Source organism: Lepidochelys olivacea, assembly GCF_965140295.1.
Source record: "Lepidochelys olivacea isolate rLepOli2 genome assembly, chromosome: 27".
Lineage (NCBI taxonomy): Eukaryota > Metazoa > Chordata > Testudines > Cheloniidae > Lepidochelys > Lepidochelys olivacea.
The window spans coordinates 3,452,624-3,475,266 of NC_140437.1; the positions used below are offsets into that span (position 1 = coordinate 3,452,624).

General features: G+C 48.5%; 1 protein-coding gene across 1 annotated transcript in view; it reads left to right on the forward strand.

The window, feature by feature from the left end:
* SCN4A (sodium voltage-gated channel alpha subunit 4) overlaps positions 1 to 22,643 on the forward strand; it is a gene marked incomplete at its 3' end in the record, with an annotated part of 108,403 nt that overhangs the window by 66,105 nt on the left and 19,655 nt on the right. The window contains exon 16 of the mRNA XM_084615486.1: positions 21,274 to 21,403. Within this exon, the coding sequence (XP_084471612.1) occupies positions 21,274 to 21,403 (130 nt within the window). The remainder of the gene's footprint in view (positions 1 to 21,273; positions 21,404 to 22,643) is intronic.

The window sequence follows — 22,643 nt, forward strand, 5'->3', positions numbered from 1 at the left end:
TCATTATAGGAGCAGTTGGTCGAAGTTGCCTGACGCGTGCTGTAAGAAGACCCTGTTTTCAGATACTTCTAACTGTTCCAAAATGTGACCTTTCTGACTCAAGTTTTCCATGCTGGGCCTCAAGTTTTCCATGCATACGCCTCAGGAGGAGTTATTCTGGAACAGTTCAGCAAAAAAAAAAATCTTCAGCCATTTCCAAGAATAAGATTAGGGACTAATACATTGGTTTGTCTATGTTAAAAAATCCTTACAACTGTTTCATTGAGGAGGTCCAGGGCCCCCGTGCTTTGGAGCAAGGACTTGAAATTTGGTAAAGGGAGATGCCTTTTGCCATCCCGATGAAAATCAGCCTACATTTCGCCAAGTGATAAGCCCCTGACAAATACAGTAAGCACACGTTCACTAATGGTTTCTTAGAGTTTGGCAGCTACATTTTCCAAACATTCCTTCCACACTGAGCATGCTCCAGCCCCTCACGCCTCCTTGATATGAGTGGACTGCACATGTGCCATCCCCACCAAGTGACTGAGCATGCTCCGTTCCAGGGCTGCAGGGGCTTAGCAGGACTTAATGCGCAGTTGGTCCTCCAGGCTGCTGGAAGTTGTTGATCCACTGAAACTGAGCGAAGGAAGGCTCTCCAAGTTACTGCTCCAGCTGGTGCCCTGGCAGCATGGAGGTGAAGGAAGAAGCAGCTTTCTCTTTAAGGCAGAGGGATAAGGAGCAGGAATAGGAGCAGATGAGGAGGAAAGGGCAGGGAGCATGGGCAGAAAGGTCTAACACCACTAGAGCATACTCCTCTTCAGAACCTGGAATCAAACCCAGTATCCCTGAGTCCCAGCAGTCCTCTGGTGTCAGCCAGTAGTTGTGAAACCCTCTGACAAAACATGTGTCTCATCCTCCTGCAGTGGCTGGTCCACAGAGGATAACAGCCTTCTACTGCTATCGGTCATTCCATTAGCTTGAATGCTGGAGGTCTCCACTGTGGGTCTAAAAGTTCTAGCCCTGATGACTACTTACACTGGTAACAGCGTAGTTCTGCAGAATGAAATTTCTGTTTATTCCGTTTACTTTTTTAAAAACTTAGGAAATGACATTAAAACACAAATGCCCTATGTTAAAAATGCAATGTCGAGCACTCAGAAATTAGTAAATGACAGAATTAAGGCTGCTTGTGCTACTTTCATTCGTCCCTCTTGTGCGGAGACACCACGAGACACTCGTTAATTGCATGATCACAGACTGTTTTTTCCGCTAGACCTTGCCTCATTCCATGCTCATCCAGCCTCCAACAATTTCTTCCCCTGCCCTCCTCAGCCCTTTGTGCTGCTCACCCCTCTGTGATGTGGGGCTGCATGGAGCCCCTGGCAGCATGGCTCCTGCGGGAGCTGTGAGAGCCAAGGGCACAGTCAGTTCCCCCTGGCTTGGTGCCGGCTTCTTTTTAACGTTGCAGCACAGGGGGCTTCCACCCCTTGGGGATGATCAACATGTTCCCTTCTTTCCTTTCCCCATCACTTCTCATCCTAACTCCCTCCTGGGCCCTTCCACACGCTGGGTAATTCCTCCTGGACTCCTTGACAAACCTTTTTCCTGTGTGAGCTCCTGGCTCATATAAGCCCAGGAACCCCCATGCTCCAAGTCAGACTCTTGATCTCTTATAAACTGCAGTCTCGTGGGACTTCCTAAGGAAATGGGTTTCAAATGGAAATTCATAGAAGGGGCCACGGTGATCACACAGTCTGGCCTCCTGTACAACACAGCCAGAGAACTTCCCTGAAATAACTGCTGTTTGAACTAGAGCAGGTTTTTTAGAAAAACATCCCATCTTGATTTAAATATTGTCAGTGATGGAGAATCCACCCTGACCCTTGGTAAATAGCTACAGTGGCCAATGACCCTCCCTGGTAAAAACATATACCTTATCTCCAGTCTGAATCTGTCTAGCTTCAACTTTCAGCCATGGGGTCATGTTAGACCTTCCTCTGCTAGACTGAAGAGCCCATTGTTAAATATTTGTTCCTCGTGTAAATACTTATAGACTGTGATTATGGCATGCTGTAGACAGTGTGGTTTAACTAATACACAGAGAACCCCTGCTGCTGGGGAGTACAGGGATATAAACCCGAGAGCTACCTGGTTGAAAGGATATCAGGTCGTTGTTGATATCAGCAGATACCAGTGGGCGGCTGCAGAGTCAGTGCCAGGGCTGTAGCTTTCCAATTCGATTATAAATGACTTGGGGGAACATGGTGAAATTTGCTGACGCCACTAAAATTGGATCCACTGTTAATACCTTAGAAAGGATCAGCTGCAGCCAGGCTCTCATGGCATTGGGTGGGGGGGCCTGGGACAAAGCGAAGGGAGTTTAACATGGGTAAACATTAAACGATGCATCTTAGAGTTAAAACTCACAAGGTTTCTGATGTCTGTGCTGCTGGCTAATGCCCTAGAAGGCACTGTCAGCGAGTGCGACACAGGGAATCACGTGGGCTGCAGTAACATTACAACTGAGAGACACGCAAGGAAAAAACCCTGTAAGATTTGAGCCTGCATGAAAATGAGTCTAATAAACAAGCCCAGGGGAAATTGTTAGGGCTGTCGATTAATCACAGTTAATGCATGCAATTAACTCAAAAAATCAATCGCGATTAAAAAAATTAATCACAATTAATCACAGTTTTAATCGCACTGTTAAACAATAGAATACCAATTGAAATTTATTAAATATTTTGGATGTTCTTCTACATTTTCAAAAATATTTATTTCAGTTACAACACAGAATACCAAGAGTACAGTGCTCACTTTATATTATTATTTCTGATTACAAATATTTGCACTGTAAAAATGATAAACAAAAGAAATAGTATTTTTCAATTCACCTCATACAAGTACTGTAGTGCAATCTCTTTATCGTGAAAGTGCAATTTACAAATTTAGATTTTTTTTGGTTACATAACTGCACTCAAAAAACAAAACAATGTAAAACTTTAGAGCCTAATTTCCACTCAGTCCTACTTCTTGTTCAGCCAATCACTAAGACAAAAAAGTTTGTTTACATTTTCGGGAGATAATGCTGCCTGCTTCTTATTCACAATGTCACCTGAAAGTGAGCACAGGCTTTCGCATGGCACTTTTGTAGCCAGCATTGAAAGGTATTTACGTACCAAATATGCTAAACATTTTTATGCCTCTAAGCTTTAACTGCCATTCCAGAGGACATGCTTCCATGCTGATGATGCTCATTAAAAAGTAATGCATTAATTAAATTTGTGACTCAACTCCTTGGGGGAGAATTGTATGTCTCCTGCTGTTTTACCTGCATTCTGCCACGTAATTCATGCTATAGCAGTCTTGGATGATGACCCAGGACATGTTGTTCGTTTTAAGAACACTTCCACGGCAGATTTGACAAAATGCAAGGAAGATACCAATGTGAGATTTCTAAAGATAGCTACAGCACTTTTAACCAAGGTTTAAAAATATGAAGTGCCTTCCAAAATCTGAGAGGGATGAGATAGAATCATAGAAACATAGAATATTAGGGTTGGAAGAGACCTCAGGAGGTCATCTAGTCCAATCCCCTGCTCAAAGCAGGACCAATCCCAAATAAATCATCCCAGCCAGGGCTTCGTCAAGCTGGGCCTTAAAAACCACTAAGGATGGAGATTCCACCACCTCCCTAGGTAATGCATTCCAGTGCTTCAACACCCTTCTAATGAAATAGTGTTTCCTAATATCCAACCTAGACCTCCCCCACTGCAACTTGAGACCATTGCTTCTTGTTCTGTCATCTGCCACCACTGAGAACAGCTGAGCTCCATCCTCTTTGGAACCCCCTGTCGCAGGGCGACAACTCACTGCTGCGGCACCTACCGCTAGTTGTCCAGGGAATTTGCTCTTTTCAGCCAGGAGCGCCCTCTGCCAGTCAGCGTCTCGCCTGCCGCTGGCCTTGTGCGCCTCCCGGACCCCGGTGCCCTTCTAGCTTAGGGTTCTGCCCCCTGGCAGTACTCCCTCCATCTGGGTCTCCCCTCCCCAGGGGAACCCCCAACCCCCTATCCCTCCCTTGCCTCAGTGGCTACTGTCAGTCATCGTCTAGCCCCCGCTTCCTGGGGCAGACTGCAGTCTGTACCACTCATCATCAGCAAGGGGGTTCGGACCAGCTGCCTCCATGTAGGTCTGGGCTGTTTCTCTGCAGCCTTAGTACCCTTTCATGGGCCTTTACCTCGGCCTGCAGCCTGGGGCTCTGCTAGGCTGGAGCTCCCCAGCTCCCAGGTACCCTCCTCAGCTTCCCAGGCAGCCAGGTCCTGCTCTCTCCATGTACCTAGAGAGAGTGTCTGTCTCCTTCTGGCCCACTGCCCTCTTATAAGGGCCAGCTGGGCCCTAATTACACAGGATACAGCTGTGGCTGTTTTCCCAAACAGCCCAGCTTTTTCCCTCTCAGCCCTCTCCCAGGGTTGTTTTAAGCCCTTCAAGGCATGGCGGGGGGACTACCCCGCCACACCCCCATCACTCTTCTCTTCTGCAGACTAAATAAGCCCAGGTCCCTTAGCCTCTCCTCATAAATCATGTGCCCCAGCCCCCTAATTATTTTTGTTGCCCTCCGCTGGACTCTCTCCAATTTGTCCACATCCCTTCTGTAGTGGGGGCACCAAAACTGGATGCAATACTCCAGGTGTGGCCTCACCAATGCCAAATAGAGGGGAATAATCACTTCCCTCGATCTGCTGGCAATACTCCTACTAATGCAGCCCAATATGCCGTTGGCCTCCTTGGCAACAAGGGCACACTGCTGACTCATATCCAGCTTCTCATCCACTGTCACCCCTAGGTCCTTTTCTGCAGAACAGCTACTTAGCCTGTCAGTCCTCAGCCTGTAGCAGTGCATGGGATTCTTCCGTCCTAAGTGCAGGACTCTGCACTTGTCCTTGTGGAACCTCATCAGATTTCTTTTGGCCCAGTCCTCCAATTTGTCTAGGTCCCTCTGGTCCCTATCCCTACCCTCCATAGTATCTACCTCTCCCCCAGCTTAGTGTCATCTGCGAATTTGCTGAGGGTGCAATTAATCCCATCATCCAGATCATTAATAAAGATGTTGAACAAAACCGGCCCCAGGACCGACCCCTGGGGCACTCCACTTGGTACCAGCTGCCAACTAGACATGGAGCCATTGATCACTACCCATTGAGCCTGACAATCTGAAAGATGTGGAACATGCTTTCAGAAGTCTTAAACGAGCAACACTCTGATGCGGAAACTACAGAACCTGAATCATCAAATAAGAAAATCAACCTTCTGCTGGTGGCATCTGACTCAGATGATGAAAATGAACATGCATCGGTCCGCTCTACTTTGAATTGTTATCAACCAGAACCCGTCATCAGCATGGATGCACGTCCTCTGGAATGGTGGTTGAAATATGAAGGCACATATGAATCTTTAGCGTATCTGGCACATGAATATCTTGCAACGTCGTCTACAAAAGTGCCGTGTGAACACCTGTTCTCACTTTCAGATGACAAAGCAAACAAGAAGTGGGAAGCATTATCGCCTGCAAATGTAAACAAACTTGTTTGTCTCAGCGATTGGCTGAACAAGAAATAGGACTGAGTGGACTTGGAGGCTGTAAAGTTTTACATTGTTTTATTTTTGAACACAGTTTTTGTGCATAATTCTACATGTATAAGTTCAACTTTCATGATAAAGAGATTGCACTACAGTACTTGTATTAGATGAATTGAAGAACACTATTTCTTTTGTTTTTTACAGTGCAAATATTTCTAATAAAAAATAAATATAAAGTGAGCACTGTACACTTTGTATTCTGTGTTGTAACTGAAATCAATATATTTGAAAATGTAGAAAACATCCAAAAATATTGAAATAAATGGTATTCTATTATTGTTTAACAGCGTGATTAATCACGATTAATTTTTTTAATAGCTTGACAGCTCTAGAAATAATACCAGTCTGCCAGATCATAACGAGGACTGCTTTCCTGGAGCACTGCATTTGGGCCACCATATCTGTGCAGGGAGAAAAGCTACTGGACTGATCAGTGCTGCAGAGGCGTTTGCCTATGTCAAGAGAGTGAACAGCTACAACGTGTGCAGCTTGGAGAGTCAGGGGACAGCTGCAGCGCTGCCATGCCACAGTGCAGCTGCGTCCTACGTTGACACGAGGGGTTGGTAATCCACCTCTCCGAGAATTCTGCTGCCCATCTAACTGCATCTACAGCGGGGGTTATATCAACCTAACCACATTTCATACCCCTGATGGATACAGCTAGGTCGATTAAATGTTCACACCTGTGTAGCAGGCCTCCGAGGGGCTTACAGCGGCTTTGCCAGAGCAGTGAGATGTGCAGGTGGGTGAATCACGGATTTTCCAGGTCACTGGCAATTCTGAAATGTCTGAAAAAAATTGCTTCAGGTTAAGCAAAATGTTTCATTTGACTTCAGCTCACACCCCAGATCACTGCCCAGTTCCTTCGCTGTGTTCATTTGCAGTTGTTGCTTCTCTGCAGTGTTAGCCACGTCCCTCAGGAAGGTACAGTGCAGCAAGCCAGGGTGTGACTCGACAGCACTCCAGCTTGCTGCTCAGTAATGTCCCCTGGCCACTGCTGTAGCCACTCCGGCTTCTGGGACGTTCACTGCCCTGTAGCAATGTCCAAGTGGGACATCACTGCATGGCAAACTGGTGTGCTATAGATTCACACCCTGGGCTGTAACCTGTTGTGTAGACAAGCCCTGAGATCAGTCTTGGCGCTTGCTGGTCTGGTGCACAATTTACAGGTGAGTGTAACCAAGAGGATAGGAGTAAACCTCAGAGATTCATAGATTCTAAGGCCAGAAGGCGCCATTGTGAATACCTAATCTGACCTCCCCCATAATACAGGACATCCCCAAAATACTCACTAGAGCAGATCTGTTAGAAAACATCCCATCTCAATTTAAAATTATCAGTGATGAAGAATCCACCGTGACCCTCGGAAAATTGTTCCAATGGTTAATTACTCCCAGTGTTAAAAATGTATGCTCAATTTCCAGTCTGAATTTGTCCAGCTTCAACTTCCAGCCATTGGATTGTGTCAGACATTTCTCTGCTAGACTGAAGAGCCCGGTATTAAATATTTGTTCCCATGTAGATACTTACAAACTGTGATCATGGCACCCCTTAACCTTCTCATTGTTAAACTACATAGATTGAGCTCCATGAATCTATCACTGAAGGGAGGGCACATTTTCTAAGCCTTTAATTAGTCTCGTGGCTTCAGACAGAGAAGTAGGATGGAAAGTTCATTTCGCAGAGGATTTCAAAATTTGGGTTCATTCCGGATGGGAATGAAAACCAGACATTTCAAAATGTTCTGCAAAGAAAAACTCTGGAAAAAAGAAATTTGTTCCAGTCGATTGAAACATTTCCTTTTGCTTTTGACTTTTTTGTAAATTTTATATTACGTGTAAACTTACAATATAATACCAAATAAGAAAGCGGAAATGCAGATCTGTTTCAAAATGAAAAATGACAAAATGGGACGTTTCAACCTTGTTGAACTCCCGCCACACTGCCCGTTTTGCCCCAAAACAAGATTCCCATGGAAGCAACCTGATTTCGTGATGCGTTTCCATTTCAATGGACCCACACACTCCCATGGACTGTAGTTCCAGTGAAGTTTCTCCAGCCAGCAGTACACTAGGTGCTGATCCTGTAGGTGCAGCCAGGAGCTGGGTGCAAAGAGCTCCCCAGGCCCAGATATCAGAGACACTTCCTCTGAGTCTCTCACTTGCAGCCTGCTCTTTGACTGCTCACTGCTGCAGAGCTGGGAGCCGAATCTCTGGGCAAGAACATGCTTCAGGTGTGCAGCTACTGCCGAGTGTCCCTGGCACTTGTGAGACCCATGAAACAGGGATGCTCCATGGGTAATTCTGTCATTGGCAGCCACATGCCATACCCAGCAGGGAGGTTCCCACATTCCTGCTAGGCTTTCTGAGAAGCTTGGGCCATGCCGAGAGTCACACAGACACTGGCCCAGAGATAAAGGTTCCAGATGAAGTCCCCCTTGAAGTCACTGGTAGCTTTGCCATTGACTTCAATGGAGCCAGGATTTCACCTGGAGAATTGGAATCTCTTGTAACTGGCTGGATGCTGGGGCTTGTTTTCTTCCAGCATCTGATGCCAAGCTAATGAACCTGGGGGGGATGGAGGCAAGACGGGCCCCACAGAGCTGCTCCCCCCGTTAAACAAACATGTCAAGCTGGGGTAGGAATAGGATAAAGGATTGGACTAAGGTCTGCCCACATGAGCTGGGCGGTGGCAGATAGTGACCATTTCTGTAAGGAATCCTTTTCAGGGTTGTGCTCCATCAATATCCCCCTTGCTCTGGCTCCATGGTAGATCCCGGCTCCCCAGTGCTTAACGTGGCCTGGACAAAGCGGGGGGGGGGGCCTGTGATAACCCGGCCGATTTAAATTTTCACACACCTGACACAGACAATTCACAAGTTCTTTGATAAACACATCACATCAGCAACAGGTTTCAGAGTAGCAGCCGTGTTAGTCTGTATCCGCAAAAAGAACAGGAGTACTTGTGGCACCTTAGAGACTAACCAATTTATTTGAGCATAAGCTTTCATGGGCTACAGCGCACTTCATCGGATTCATGCAGTGGAAAATACAGTAGGACGATTTTATATACACAGAGAACATGAACCAATGGGTGTTACCATACACACTGTAATGAGAGTGATCAGTTAAGATGAGCTATTACCAGCAGGAGAGAAAAAAACCTTTTGTAGTGATAATCAAGGTGGGCCATTTTCATCAGTTGACAAGAATGTGTGAGGAACAGTAGGGGAGAAAAATAAACATGAGGAAATAGTTTTACTTTGTGTAATGACCCATCCACTCCCAGTCTTTATTCAAGCCTAATTTAATGGTGTCCAGTTTGCAAATTAATTCCAATTCAGCAGTCTCTCATTGGAGTCTGTTTTTGAAGTTTTTTTGTTGTAATATTGTGACTTTTAGGTCTGTAATCGAGTGACCAAAGAGATTGAAGTGTTCTCCAACTGGTGTTTGAACGTTATAATTCTTGACGCCTGATTTGTGTCCATTTATTCTTTTACGTAGAGACTGTCCAGTTTGACCAATGTACATGGCAGAGGGGCATTGCTGGCACATGATGGCATATATCACATTGGTGGATGTGCAGGTGAACGAGCCTCTGATAGTGTGGCTGATGTTATTAGGCCCTGTGATGGTGTCCCCTGAATAGATATGTGGACACCGTTGGCAATGGGCTTTGTTGCAAGGATAGGTTCCTGGGTTAGTGTTTTTGTTATGTGGTGTGTGGTTGCTGGTGAGTATTTGCTTCAGGTTGGGGGGCTGTCTGTAAGCAAGGACTGGCCTATCTCCCAAGATCTGTGCGAGTGATGGGTCGTCCTTCAGGATAGGTTGTAGATCCTTGATGATGCGTTGGAGAGGTTTTAGTTGGGGGCTGAAGGTGACGGCTAGTGGCGTTCTGTTACTTTCTTTGTTGGGCCTGTCCTGTAGTAGGTGACTTCTGAGTACCCTTTTGGCTCTGTCAATCTGTTTCTTCACTTCAGGAGGTGGGTATTGTACTTGTAAGAATGCTTGACAGAGATCTTGTAGGTGTTTGTCTCTGTCTGAGGGGTTGGAGCAAATGCGGTTGTATCGCAGAGCTTGGCTGTAGACAATGGATCGTGTGGTGTGATCTGGATGAAAGCTGGAAGCATGTAAGTAAGTATAGTGGTCAATAGGTTTCTGGTATAGGGTGGTGTTTATGTGACCATCACTTATTAGCACGATAGTGTCCGGGAAGTGGATCTCTTGTGTGCAATGGTCCAGGCTGAGGTTGATGGTGGGATGGAAATTGTTGAAATCATGGTGGAATTCCTCAAGGGCTTCTTTTCCATGGGTCCAGATGATGAAGATGTCATCAATGTAGCGCAAGTAGAGTAGGGGCGTTAGGGGACGAGAGCTGAGGAAGCGTTGTTCTAAGTCAGCATTGTTCTAAGCGTTGTTCTAACAGTATGCCAGTTTTGTTCAATATCTTCATAAATGATCTGGAGGATGGTGTGGATTGCACTCTCAGCAAATTTGCAGATGATACTAAACTAGGAGGAGTGGTAGATATGCTGGAGGGTAGGGATAGGATATAGAGGGACCTAGACAAATTGGAGGATTGGGCCAAAAGAAATCTGATGAGGTTCAACAAGGACAAGTGCAGAGTCCTGCACTTAGGACGGTAGAATCCAATGCACCGCTACAGACTAGGGACTGAATGGCTAGGCAGCAGTTCTGCAGAAAAGGACCTAGGGGTGACAGTGGACGAGTTGAATATGAGTCAGCAGTGTGCCCTTGTTGCCAAGAAGGCCAATGGCATTTTGGGATGTATAGGTAGGGGCATAGCGAGCAGATCGAGGGACGTGATCGTTCCCCTCTATTCGACATAGGTGAGGCCTCATCTGGAGAACTGTGTCCAGTTTTGAGCCCCACACTACAAGAAGGATGTGGAAAAATTGGAAAGAGTCCAGCGGAGGGCAACAAAAATGATTAGGGGACTGGAATACATGAGTTATGAGGAGAGGCTGAGGGAATTGGGGATGTTTAGTCTTCAGAAGAGAAGAATGAGGGGGGATTTGACAGCTGCTTTCGACTACCTGAAAGGGGGTTCCAAAGAGGATGGCTCTAGACTGTTCTCAGTGGTAGCAGATGACAGAACAAGGAGTAATGGTCTCAAGTTACAGTAGGGGAGATTTAGGTTGGATATTAGGAAAAGCTTTTTCACTAGGAGGGTGGTGAAACACTGGAATGTGTTACCTAGGGAGGTGGTGGAATCTCCTTCCCTAGAAGTTTTTAAGGTCAGGCTTGACAAAGCCCTGTCTGGGATGATTTAGTCGGGGATCGGTCCTGCTTTGAGCAGGGGGTTGGACTAGATGACCTCCTGAGGTCCCTTCCAACCTTGATATTCTAGATTCTATGATTCTATGATTCTCTGGGGTTTAAGGTCTCTGTGATTTGGGGGTCTCTCTGGGGATCGGGGGCTGGAGGTGCTGTGGGAGTCAGTAGATTTGGGAGTGTCTCTGGGGCTGATGGTACAGTGACAGTGGGGATGGGGAAGTCTGAGTCCCCGGAGCCCATGCCTGGGGAGCTGCCTCTGCCCCCCCTCCCCACTGCTTCCCATACTGTCCACCCCCACCCTCCCGTCCCTTCCCACTGGCCTGGCTCTGTCAGAACCCCTCTGAGCCTGTCCCTACAAGGAACGCTGCAACCAGTGCTGGAGGATCCATGCCCCCTATGACTTCTCCTAGCCCCTCCCCAGCTTCTAGACTTCCCCAGACACACCACCCCAGAGTTTTTCCATCTGCTGCTCCCTCGGCCCCCACTGATCGCAGCCCAGGCTCTGCTTGCTGACTGACACAGGCCCTCCCATGTGCATGATGGAGGGTGAATGCGTGGGTGGTGCTGGTCTGTGGGGGAGCAGAGTCTGGGGCACTGCATGAGGCAGCAGCTCTGATAGAAGCTCTGTGCCCCTCACCCACACTTCATGGTCCCTTCCCTGCTTGGGGTGCGGGTAGAAAGTGACTGCCCTCGGCCCCCCAAACACACACAGAGAAGAGCTATAGGCCAGCATTGGGCACACCTCTATTCCTCTTTGGGCCAGCCGAGATCTCCCACCATTCCCGGTGTCCCCTGATCTCAGGTGGACTGGGGCTGTCCCAGAGGAGGGAGGACTCAGCCCCCACCCACCCAAGCAGATGAGGCCCTGCTGACACCACCCCAGCAGAGCCATTGTGGGGTGGCAGTGGATCCCTTCCCCAAACACACGCACACTGAGTGCTAACACTCCATGGAGATGCATAGGGCCATTCCCCCCTCTCAGAGCTACTGCTTCAGGCTGTCTGCAGACTCAGGCAGACATCCCCAGAGCAGTTCCACCTGGGGCTTCGATTCAGGTTTTCCTTTGAAATGAAAACTGAGATTCTGACCTGCTCCTGGGACATCAGGCCCACGTCCCCTGCCTAGCGCACGTGGGCTTTAATCCACTTCCCACACTGCAGGTGTGACTGGTTGGCGGACTGGCTGGGAAAGGGAGGAAATGTCATGCACAGAAATAAATTCCCACCTGCACCCAATCCGCCTCCACCACAAAAATGAACATCCCCCTCCAGAATGTTCTCCCCAGGCCCTGGGCCCAGTACTTCTACAGCCCCATCTTTGCCAAGGGGGTCTTAGCACCCCACAGCCTTCTAATGTCTTTACCCTCCCCACCAGCTGCCAGGCGGGGCAGGCCATTATTGTCTCAGTGATCTGCCCCGTGCTCTGTTGTGGAGCAGGGATTTAACCCCAGGCCGACACCTTAACCACTGGCTCCTCCTTCCTCTCTTGTCAGAGCAGAGGTCACTCCCGGGCCATGTGCCTGGGGCACCTAGCAGGTGCCTTGAGCTGCTTCTCTTCTCCCGCCTCCTCACCCCACCCCCAGTGCCAGGTTCCTGCCCCCAGCCAGCTATTCATGACCTATTTCAAATAGTACTTGTGATGGCGGGAGAAATTGATTGGAGACAGTTCACAACACATGTGGAGCCCACAACCCCCATCCCTTGGCACACCCACTTCTCCTGCAGGAGTTCGCAGGGGCATACACATAATGGATTTCATCTCTGCCACTAAAGTCTGCCGAGCACGTCTGTGGGAGCAGGGTCTGGAGAGGAGAAGATGGCAGGAGCAAGGGAACATCCTCCCCACCTTGTGTGGTTTGTGCAGGGGCTGGGGAGAACTGCAGACCCTCCACTGGGGCTGCTTCAGGCGGACACTAAGCCCCAGAGGTGGGACAGGACAGCAGAGCTGAGCAGCCAAGCGGGAGAGGGGTATACGGCGCCTCTACAAGGGACGTAGCAGTGTGCACATGGGAATGCATTCTGCCTCCAGCACTCAGTGTTGCCAACTGTCACAATTTTTATCAAGACTCCCATAATATTTTATGTCTTAAAGTGCCAGCTCCTGGAGTCAGGTGATTAGGTGAGACTCTCTGCTTTCACGTTTTTAAAGAAGTATGTTTCTAGCCCTTGTGGTTGCACAGAAAAGCTGGACTTCACATGACCCTCATGTGACCTAAAGGCTCAGTAGCATAGAAGGGGTTTTTCTGTCACTGTTTTTCCATCCACTTCCCCCAGTGATGGTATCTAGGGAGCCGGAAGTATTCAGATGAAGTGAGCTGTAGCTTACGAAAGTTTATGCTCAAATAAATTGGTTAGTCTCTAAGGTGCCACAAGTACTCCTTTTCTTTTTGCGAATACAGACTAACACGACTGCTACTCTGAAATCTTCCATAGCTGCGTCTCCACCAGGGTTCGGTCAGCGTAGCTACTGCACTCAGGGGTGTGGATTTTCTCAACCCTGAACACCCTAGTTACACTGACCTAACTTCGAATTGTGCACCAGGCCTGCATGCTCTCTGGGCTGCTTACCGTGCCCCCAGCCTTGAGTAGCTGCAGTTCCCTGTGCAGGAATTACAAGTAATTGGTGTGATCAGCTACTAAGCTTTTCTCCCTGTTACTCCACACAAGGGACAGATTCTTCTACTGCTTCTAAGAAACTCTGTCACTCAGTTTGAGTCATTATTTCTCTGGCTGTGCCCCGGATGGCTACTTCCCTCCCAAAGCAGGGGGTTATTCACCCTTGAAATCATGGCTGGCACTATTCTCACTGCCATAGCCTGGCGGTAGGATTGAAGGAGGTGGCCTTCAATGATCACTAACATGATCAGTGCCCATGTTTCTCTCCCTCCATGCTACTTGCTGCATCTCCAGCTCTCTGGATGGATTCTGGTAGTGGCACCAACAATAAACTAAAGAACCCTCATGCTTCATGGCTTCAGCTAGCCATCTGCAGGGGTCAGGAAGAGATTTTGCTCCCTCCCCGCAGTGGATGATACAAAGCTGGGAGGTATTGCCAATTCAGAGAAGGACTGGGATATCATACAGGAGGATCTGGATGACCTTGTAAACTGGAGTAATAGTAATAGGATGAAATTTAATAGTGAGAAGTGTAAGGTTATGCATTTAGGGATTAATAACAAGAATTTTAGTTATAACCTGGGGACCCATCAATTAGAAGTAACGGAGGAGGAGAAGTACCTTGGAGTATTGGTTGATCATAGGATGACTACGAGCCGCCAATGTGATATGGCTGTGAAAAAAGCTAATGAGGTCTTGGGATGCATCAGGAGAGGTATTTCCAGTAGGGATAAGGAGGTTTTAGTACCGTTATACAAGGCACTGGTGAGACCTCACCTGGAATACTGTGTGCAGTTCTGGTCTCCCATGTTTAAGAAGGATGAATTCAAACTGGAACAGGTACAGAGAAGGGCTACTAGGATGATTCGAGGAATGGAAAACTTGTCTTATGAAAGGAGACTCAAGGAGCTTGGCTTGTTTAGCCTAACTACAAGAAGGCTGAGGGGAGATATGATTGCTCTCTATAAATATATCAGAGGGATAAATACCGGAGAGGGAGAGGAATTATTTAAGCTCAGTACCAATGTGGACACAAGAACAAATGAATATAAACTGGCCACCAGGAAGTTTCGACTTGAAATTAGACGAAGGTTTCTAACCATCAGAGGAGTGAAGTTTTGGAATAGCCTTCCGAGGGGAGTAGTGGGGGCAAAAGATTTATCTGGCTTTAAGATTAAACTCGATAAGTTTATGCAGTATGATGGGATAACATGATTTTGGTAATTAAATATTCATGGTAAATAGGCCTAATGGCCTGTGATGGGATGTTAGATGTGGTGGGATCTGAGTTACTCAGGAAAGAATTTTCTGTAGTATCTGGCTGGTGAATCTTGCCCATGTGCTCAGGGTTTAGCTGATCGCCATATTTGGGGTCAGGAAGGAATTTTCCCCCAGGGCAGATTGGAAGAGGCCCTGGAGGTTTTTCGCCTTCCTCTGTATCATGGGGCACAGGTCACTTGCTGGAGGATTCTCTGCTCCTTGAAGTCTTTAAACCACAATTTGAGGACTTCAATAGCTCAGACATAGGTGAGAGGTTTTTTGCAGGAGTGGGTGGGTGAAATTCTGTGGCCTGCGTTGTGCAGGAGGTCAAACTAGATGATCATAATGGTCCCTTCTGACCTTAGTATCCATGAATCTATGAATCTCCTAAAGCATCAGAGAGGGGTACGGCTGGAGATAGGACATTAGAGGAGGAGGGCAGAGCCAGATTAACCTTTTGTGGGCCCTGGCGCCCAGTCCGTGTCCCCACTCCCCCTGCTCTGCCCGTGCTCCACCCCAAGGCCCCGTCCCTGCTTGGACTTTTCCCCCTGAGGCCTCACTCACCATTCTCATGCAGGGAGAGGAGTGAGCAGGGGCCAAGGGAAACAGGGGGCGGAGAGGAGCGAGCGTCGGGCAGGGCCTTGGGGGGAAGAGGCCAAGCAGGGGTGGAGCCATGGGGCAGAGTGGGCGGGGTGGGTCCATGGTCTGTGGGCCAGGTGTGGGCCTGGTGCCATTGGCGACATTGCGAACCCAGTACTGGGGGAGGTGCAAGGCCATGCTCTCAGGTGCTTGGCTGGTGGGTCTAGCTCACAAGCTGAGGGTCTAACCAAGTGCCGTATGTGAGGTGGGCAGGAATTTCCCCTCAAGTCAGGTTGGCAGTGAGCTTGGGGCATGGGGTGTTGCCTTCGCCGGCAGCATGGGGAGCAGGCCACTGGCCAGGATTATCTGGGTGTATCTCCCGTCGTCATTTCCCTGCCCTCGGGCACTGGTGCACCTCGGTGCCTGTGGCACGTCGTAGTCCAGCCTCCTGAGGGCTGTGATGCTTTGGGGTCAGTGTGCGGGTGCTGGGCGGTGTCGGTGCCCTGTGCTATGCAGGGACTAGGTGATCTGGGGGTCCCGGCTGGCCTTTTTAATCCCTGTGACTCTCAAAGGCTGTGCCTGAAACACTGCAGTGGCATGGCTGCATCACAGCTGTGTAGACAGTCCCTAACGCGATGGGCGGGGCTCTCCCATCACTGTCGTTCAGCCACCTCCCGAGAGGCAATCGTCAGGTCGACAGAAGAACTGGGGGTGAGGTCAGCATAGCTGCATCCCTGGGCGGTGCGGATTTCACACGCCAGAGCCGTAGCTATGCGTTTCCAGTGTAGACGCGCCCTAATTCAAAGTCCAGGGCTCTCCCACTGTGTTAGGATGACACCTAGTGGCAGATGTGTGAGCACCGCATTTGGGAATTCTATTGCTAGCACACCAGGGGCCTTGGTTTAAAGGTAAGTCATCGAATCAGGGAAGAGAAACAAGGAATGACTCAAGAAATGCCTCGCTCAGCTCTTCTATACATAGCATTGCATGCAGGTGTCCAGTTGAAAGAGCTTGGCACTGGGGGATGGACTGTGCTCTCTTTTCTCACATGGAACAACATCTGTGGCCACTTGTGCCCCATTGATTTCAATAGCTCTCCTCCAGCAAGGTCTGAGCTATTGGAAATCAGGATATCACAGTCTGGCCCTTGTACTGTGAATATCAAGCGCTAAAAGCAAAGCCATCAGGATAAACCTGTGAGCAACGAACCGCCTGAGGACGATCACAGAAAAATATCTGGCAAATCATCTCAAACCGTGAACAGATCTATTGGAATCCCATGCACAGAATCATAGACTATCAGGGTTGGAAGAGATCTCAGGAGGTCATCTAGTCCAACCCCCTGCTCAAAGCAGGATCAATTCCCAGTTTTTGCCCCAGATCCCTAAATGGCCCCTTCAAGGATTGAACTGACAACCCTAGGTTTAGCAGGCCAATGCTCAAACCACTGAGCTGTCCCTGAAAGCTGACCAGAAGGTTCTAAAGAAAGGGTCATTCTAAACTGCAGTGTGCTGGGGCAGCTCTCCCATGGGGTCTTTGTAGCATTTTCATTGGCAGTCTGGAAGAGGAAATAAACAGCAAGGTAACAAAATATGCAGGTGACTCATGGGCGCTATAGCTCAGATACCTCATTCTCCTCTATGGGGAAGGCTCCCTGGCTAGACTACATCACCCATGATGCACTACAGCCTTCCATTTGTTTGACTGGTTGCAGTGCCTCTTGGGAGTCACATGACTGTAGTGCATCAAGGGAGATAAAGTCTAGCCAGGGATCCTGGCTCACGTAAGTGAATGGGGGCAAGAAGCATTCTGTTCTGTGATAGTTTACGGAGGTACTACAACTCCCATGAGGCACTGGGGCAGTTCAGAGGACATGGGTTAATGTTGATCATAGCCAAAATGAAATTTTTCAACATTTCAAGCCCCTGGGGCAAGGCAGCCAATGGGGTTAGGGAAGGGAAGAACAGAACAATACCGAGCATCTCTGAAGCCATGTATGTGATTCCAACCACAGCTCTCCATGTGGGGTTCTGCCTGCTGGAAGCAAAGTGCGGAGAGCAGGAAGCACTGGGGGCTGCTGGAAGGGAATTTCTTCTACTTGTGTTTGGAGCAGCTGGGGTATTCTAGTGACCCACATTCAGAAGCTGCTCCAAGCACTGACTGGCGCAATGGCTGTGATGGAGGCATCTGCTGTCAGTCTCACCAGCCTGGCTCATGCCTTGCCCCAGGGGCTCGAAATGTTGAAAAATTTCATTTTGGCTATGATCGACATTAACCCATGGCCTCTGAACTGCCCCAGTGCCTCATGGGAGTTGTAGTACCTCCGTAGACTAGCACAGAACAGAATGCTTCTTGCCCCCATTCACTTACGTGAGCCAGGATCCCTTCTCTCTGCCTTTCCAGATCCCTTCCATTTGTTTGAATGGTTGCAGAGCCTCTCGGGAGTCACATGACTGTAGTGCATCAAGGGAGATAAAGTCTAGCCAGGGATCTGCCTTTCCAGATCCCTTCACAGGTGTTTGGGACAGTTTGTATACCTCACTGTGTACCTTGGCTGGACTAGCTCCTGAGGCAAATTGCTCATGTGTGGCCCTCATATGTGGAAGCATGGGTGAGCTTAGCTCTGTCCCAGCTCTTGTGATCCCCCTCTGCTTCCTTCCTTTCCCATCCTTTCTGAATTCCAGTTTAGCCCCAGTGGGAGACTAGGGCATGTTAGTTCCACAGTGCAACATGGCCAAATCGGCTGGCTACTGGCTGCCTTGCTAGCTGCAGTGTCCAGTGAATCAACACAGAGCAGCTAGTATATTTCACCCCCTGGTGGATACAATACCCAGTATGAGTGATGGCTGAAACTTTTGGGACCATAAGTTGCCACCTGCACCCCTTGGCTCCAGAATCTCTGTCTCATCTGTGACTGATTGAATGCACTGACACTTGCTAGTGACCTTGGGGGAGATTAGCCCTACAGTGCACATGCCAATTGCACACAAGATATCCCTTCATAGCGGGTCCTTGTCCTGGGTTCTCTTGTTGCTGTGTAGAATGTACAGGTCTGTAGATGTGTCTCTACCTACCACATGGCCACTCAGCACATTGGATAAAGCTGGCTATTCAAGCTGGAAAGACAGATAAAAATAGAGAGGATCCCTGGAGATTTGCTAAGATTTTTCTCTTCTTATCTAACCCATTGGGGGTTGCAGAGTGCTTTCTGGGAGCCCAGCCAAGTCAAGATTCAGAGTCAGTTCTACTGGGTGAAAACTATTTGGAATCCAGATTTTGCACTGGAGTGAACTTTGTCCTAAAAGCTCTTCAGAGTAAGTGGAGCCAGAAATATTTGAGATAAACAGAATTCCAGGAGTCCAGGTTTCTGCTGATCTAATTATAACAAAGGGTATTTGTCAGGGATTTCAGTGGGGTTGGTAGCTCAGGGATAGGACTGGGGCAATGAGAAGCATTCGGAGATTTTGGATAGAGCTGGGTGGGAAATGGCTTTTCCGTCCTGCAAGAGCTTGTGAGCTTTTGGAAGTGTTTCTGTTCTGAGCTGGAACAAAAAGCAGAATCTCGACAAATTTTGCACACGGATCATCCCAAAAAGAATCCAGACGAGGTAAATGAAATGGGTTATTTCGCTCATTTCGAATGTTCCCATTTTTTTACCCGTTTTCACCTTTTTTTTAGTAACAGTGAACTAAAATTGCAAGCAGACAATTCCCTTGTTTTGAACTGGGAAACCGAGGGTTTAACTCGAAATTCTCAACCCGGAACATTTTGACACTTCCAAAGCTTTGTTTGTTTTAAAAAAAAAAAAAATTCGAAGTGGGAGATTCAGCCAAACCGGCCCTTTCTCACCAACACTTTTGCTTTTGTCAAATCAGCATTTTCCCAATGAAAAGAAGAAAATTCCCAGGCGTTTTGAGACTTGGGAAACGCTCGAGAAACACAGCTCATCAAACGTGGCAACTCCTTTGTCTCCATATGATCAGCGCATCCCCGGGGTGTGACATGGCTCTCCCCCTGCACCACCATTGCTGGGGACAAGTTCTCTGATGCAAGCCACACCAGGAATTGTGCAGCTTCCTTCCTTTGATTCTGCAGCTTCTGGCCTTTTGCTTATTACTTGTAAAATCTCACCTGAAGCAGATGTGGCCACTTTGATTTGAACTGAAAAAGTCCGATCTTGTAGCTGCCGGGAGGGGGTCTTTGACTGAGCAGGTCAATACACAGAAAAAGAACATGGCAAACAGCATGGGCATTTCATGGCAGTTTTCGTTTTGCAGTGTTCCCAGCAGTTAGTGGGTTTCCACATTTTTTGCGACAAATTTTTATTGCCATTTTTATCCAAAAAATAAAAATAAAAACCAATTCATTCGTAGACATCAATATCCACTTCCATCATGTTGTCGATTAAAAACAAAAGTGAATAAAAATATCCTGAGAAAATTCACCAAGAACTTTTTATTTAAGATGACAATTTTTGGTGAAAATATGCATTTAAAAAATTGTCAGTTTTGGACTAACAAACTCCTGTTTCAAAAAGTTTCAACCACCCCCACAGTGGCAGCAGCCCAGTGGTTCTCAACCAGGGTTACGTGTACCCCTGGGGGTACAAAGAGGTCTTCCAGAGTGTACATCAACTCATCTAAATTTTTGCCTAGTTTTACAACAGGCTACATGAAAAGCACTAGCGAAGTCAGTACAAACTAAAATTTCATACAGACAATGACTTGTTTATACTGCTCTACATACTATCCACTGACATGTAAGTGCAATATTTATATTCCAATCAATTTTACAATTGCAAGCTAAAAATGAGAAAGTCAGCAATATTTCAGTAATAGGCCGTGTTAGTCTGTATCAGCAAAAAACAACGAGGAGTCCTTGTGGCACCTTAGAGACTAACACATTTATTTGGGCATAAGCTTTTGTGGGCCTAAACCCACTTCATCAGGTGCATGGCATGGAAAATACAGTAGCAGGTATATATACAGTACATAAAAAGATGGGAGTTGCCTTACCAAGTGGGGGTCAGTCTAACGAGACAATTCAATTAACAGTAAAATACCAAGGGAGGAAAAATCACTTTTATAGTGGTAATGAGGGTGGCCCATTTCAAACAGTTGACAAGAAGGTGTGAGTAATAGTATGGGGAAATTAGTTTTTGCAATGACCCATCCACTCCCAGTCTTTATTCAGGCCTAATTTGATGGTGTCCAGTGTGCAAATTAATTTAAAAAATGAATTAACTTTTGTATTTTTATGTCTCATTTTGTAAGCAAGTAGTTTTGAAGTGAGGTGAAACTTGGGGGTACACCATACAGATCAGACTCCTGAAAGGGGTAGAGTAGTATGGAAAGGTGGAGAACCACTGGTGCAGCCCACTCACCCAGAACCACTCCCCGAGCCCTGCCTTGGGGAGACAAGGCCCCACGGCACACCCCACCAGGGCTCCTTGCCGCCCACCTGCCGTGCCCAGGCACAGAATTGGGGTATGTCTAGATTACAAGTGCTACAGCCGCTACTATAGCGTAGCCACCTGCTACCGAAACAGAAGGGGTTTGGCATCGCTGTAGTTAGTCCACCCCCTTAAGAGACAGTAGCAAGGTCAAGGGAGGAGTTCTTCCATTGACCCCAAGTGTCTACCTCAGGGCTTAGGTTGGCTTTAACTACGTCTCTCAGAATTGCACTAACCCAGCCCTGCCCAGCCTGTGCCGTAACCATCCCTGTCCCTGCCCGAGATGAGGCCTCTATTGCTCCCTGGAAACATTTGAGCTCCAACGTGTGAAGCCTTTTGTTGCTGGTGCATTAGCCACTCCCAGCATTCGGGGTGTCTCCTGTTTGTGAATCTGTCCCCGGTGCTTGCTGAAGCCCTGGGCTGAGTCTGTCTCCATCCCTGCTCTCCGCAGAAGCCGCTGTCCAGAGGCAGCACGTCATCCCTATGCAGTACCGTGGATTACAAGGCACCAGAGGTAGAGGCAGAGGAGGCTGCAGATGAGGCTGCCGAGGGCCAGGGGCCCGAGGAGTGCTTCACCGAGGGTAAGGGAACCACGCAGTGACCCTGCACCGGGGGAGCAGGTGGGTGGAGGGTTGCCCCGTCCTGGTACTGTCCCAGAGCACCAGCTGTCCCTGCAAAACACAGCACAACTGCCCCAAAACTAACAGAGAATGGGCCAAGGGTAGAGAACGGGCCCTGCAGTGATAGACTCCAGGAACTCAATCTAGTTAGATTAACAAAGGGACAGTTAAGAGGTGACTTGATCACTGTTTATAAGCACCTGGGGAACAAATATTTAATCATGGGCTCTTCAGTGTAGTAGAGAAAGGTCTAACATGGTTAGATCTCACCACAAACTCACAGAGCCCCCATGGGATCTCAATGCCCTGCGATCCCAACACCCATGGGATCCCACCCACAAACTCACAGCCCCCATAGATCCCATCCCCCTGGGATCCCACCCCAAACTCACACAGCCCCCATGTGATCCCATCCCCCCCTGGAATCCCACCCCAAACTCACACAGCCCCCATGGAATCCCAACAGCCCTGGATCCCAACACCCATGGGATTCCACCCACAAACTCACAGCCCCCATAGATCCCAACCCCCATGGGATCCCATCCCAAACTCACACAGCCCCCCCCCCCCCCCGCGGGGATCCCATTCCCCCCTGGAATCCCACCCCAAACTCACACAGTCCCCATGGAATCCCAACCCCTCTGATTCCCAACACCCATGGGATCCCTTCCCAAATTCACACAGCACCCCCAGGGATCCCAACTCCCCTGGGATTCCCCCCACAAGGAATCCCACCCCAAACTCATGCAGCTCCACACCAGATCCCACCCCAAAACTCACATGGCAACTCAGAAGAACAATGCTTCTTTTCCCAGGCTATGACAGGCCCCTGGTCCAAAGGGTGCCAGCCCCCTCCATTGATAGTTTTCCCAGGGGTGGAGGGTGCAGCATGGCCAGTGCTAGCCAGGGCTGGTGGTGGGAGGCAGGGGCCCTGCAGCAGGTCAGGAATTGTACATGAACCAGGACAACGGAAAAGGTGAAGGAAAAGCCTGGAGGGGGAAAGGCAAAGGGGAAGTGGGGGGAGGCGCTGTTGTGGGGAGAGAGAAAGAAAGAGGGAAGAAAAAGGAGGGGCTGGTGTTAAGGAGCGGAAAGAAGAGGCATGAGAGGAAGTGGAGTGAGGAGAGAACAGATGTTAGGGAGGGGCAGGGGGCACGTAGAGGCGGGGTCAGAGGGGCCGGTGTAAGGGAGGGGTGGAGGGCGG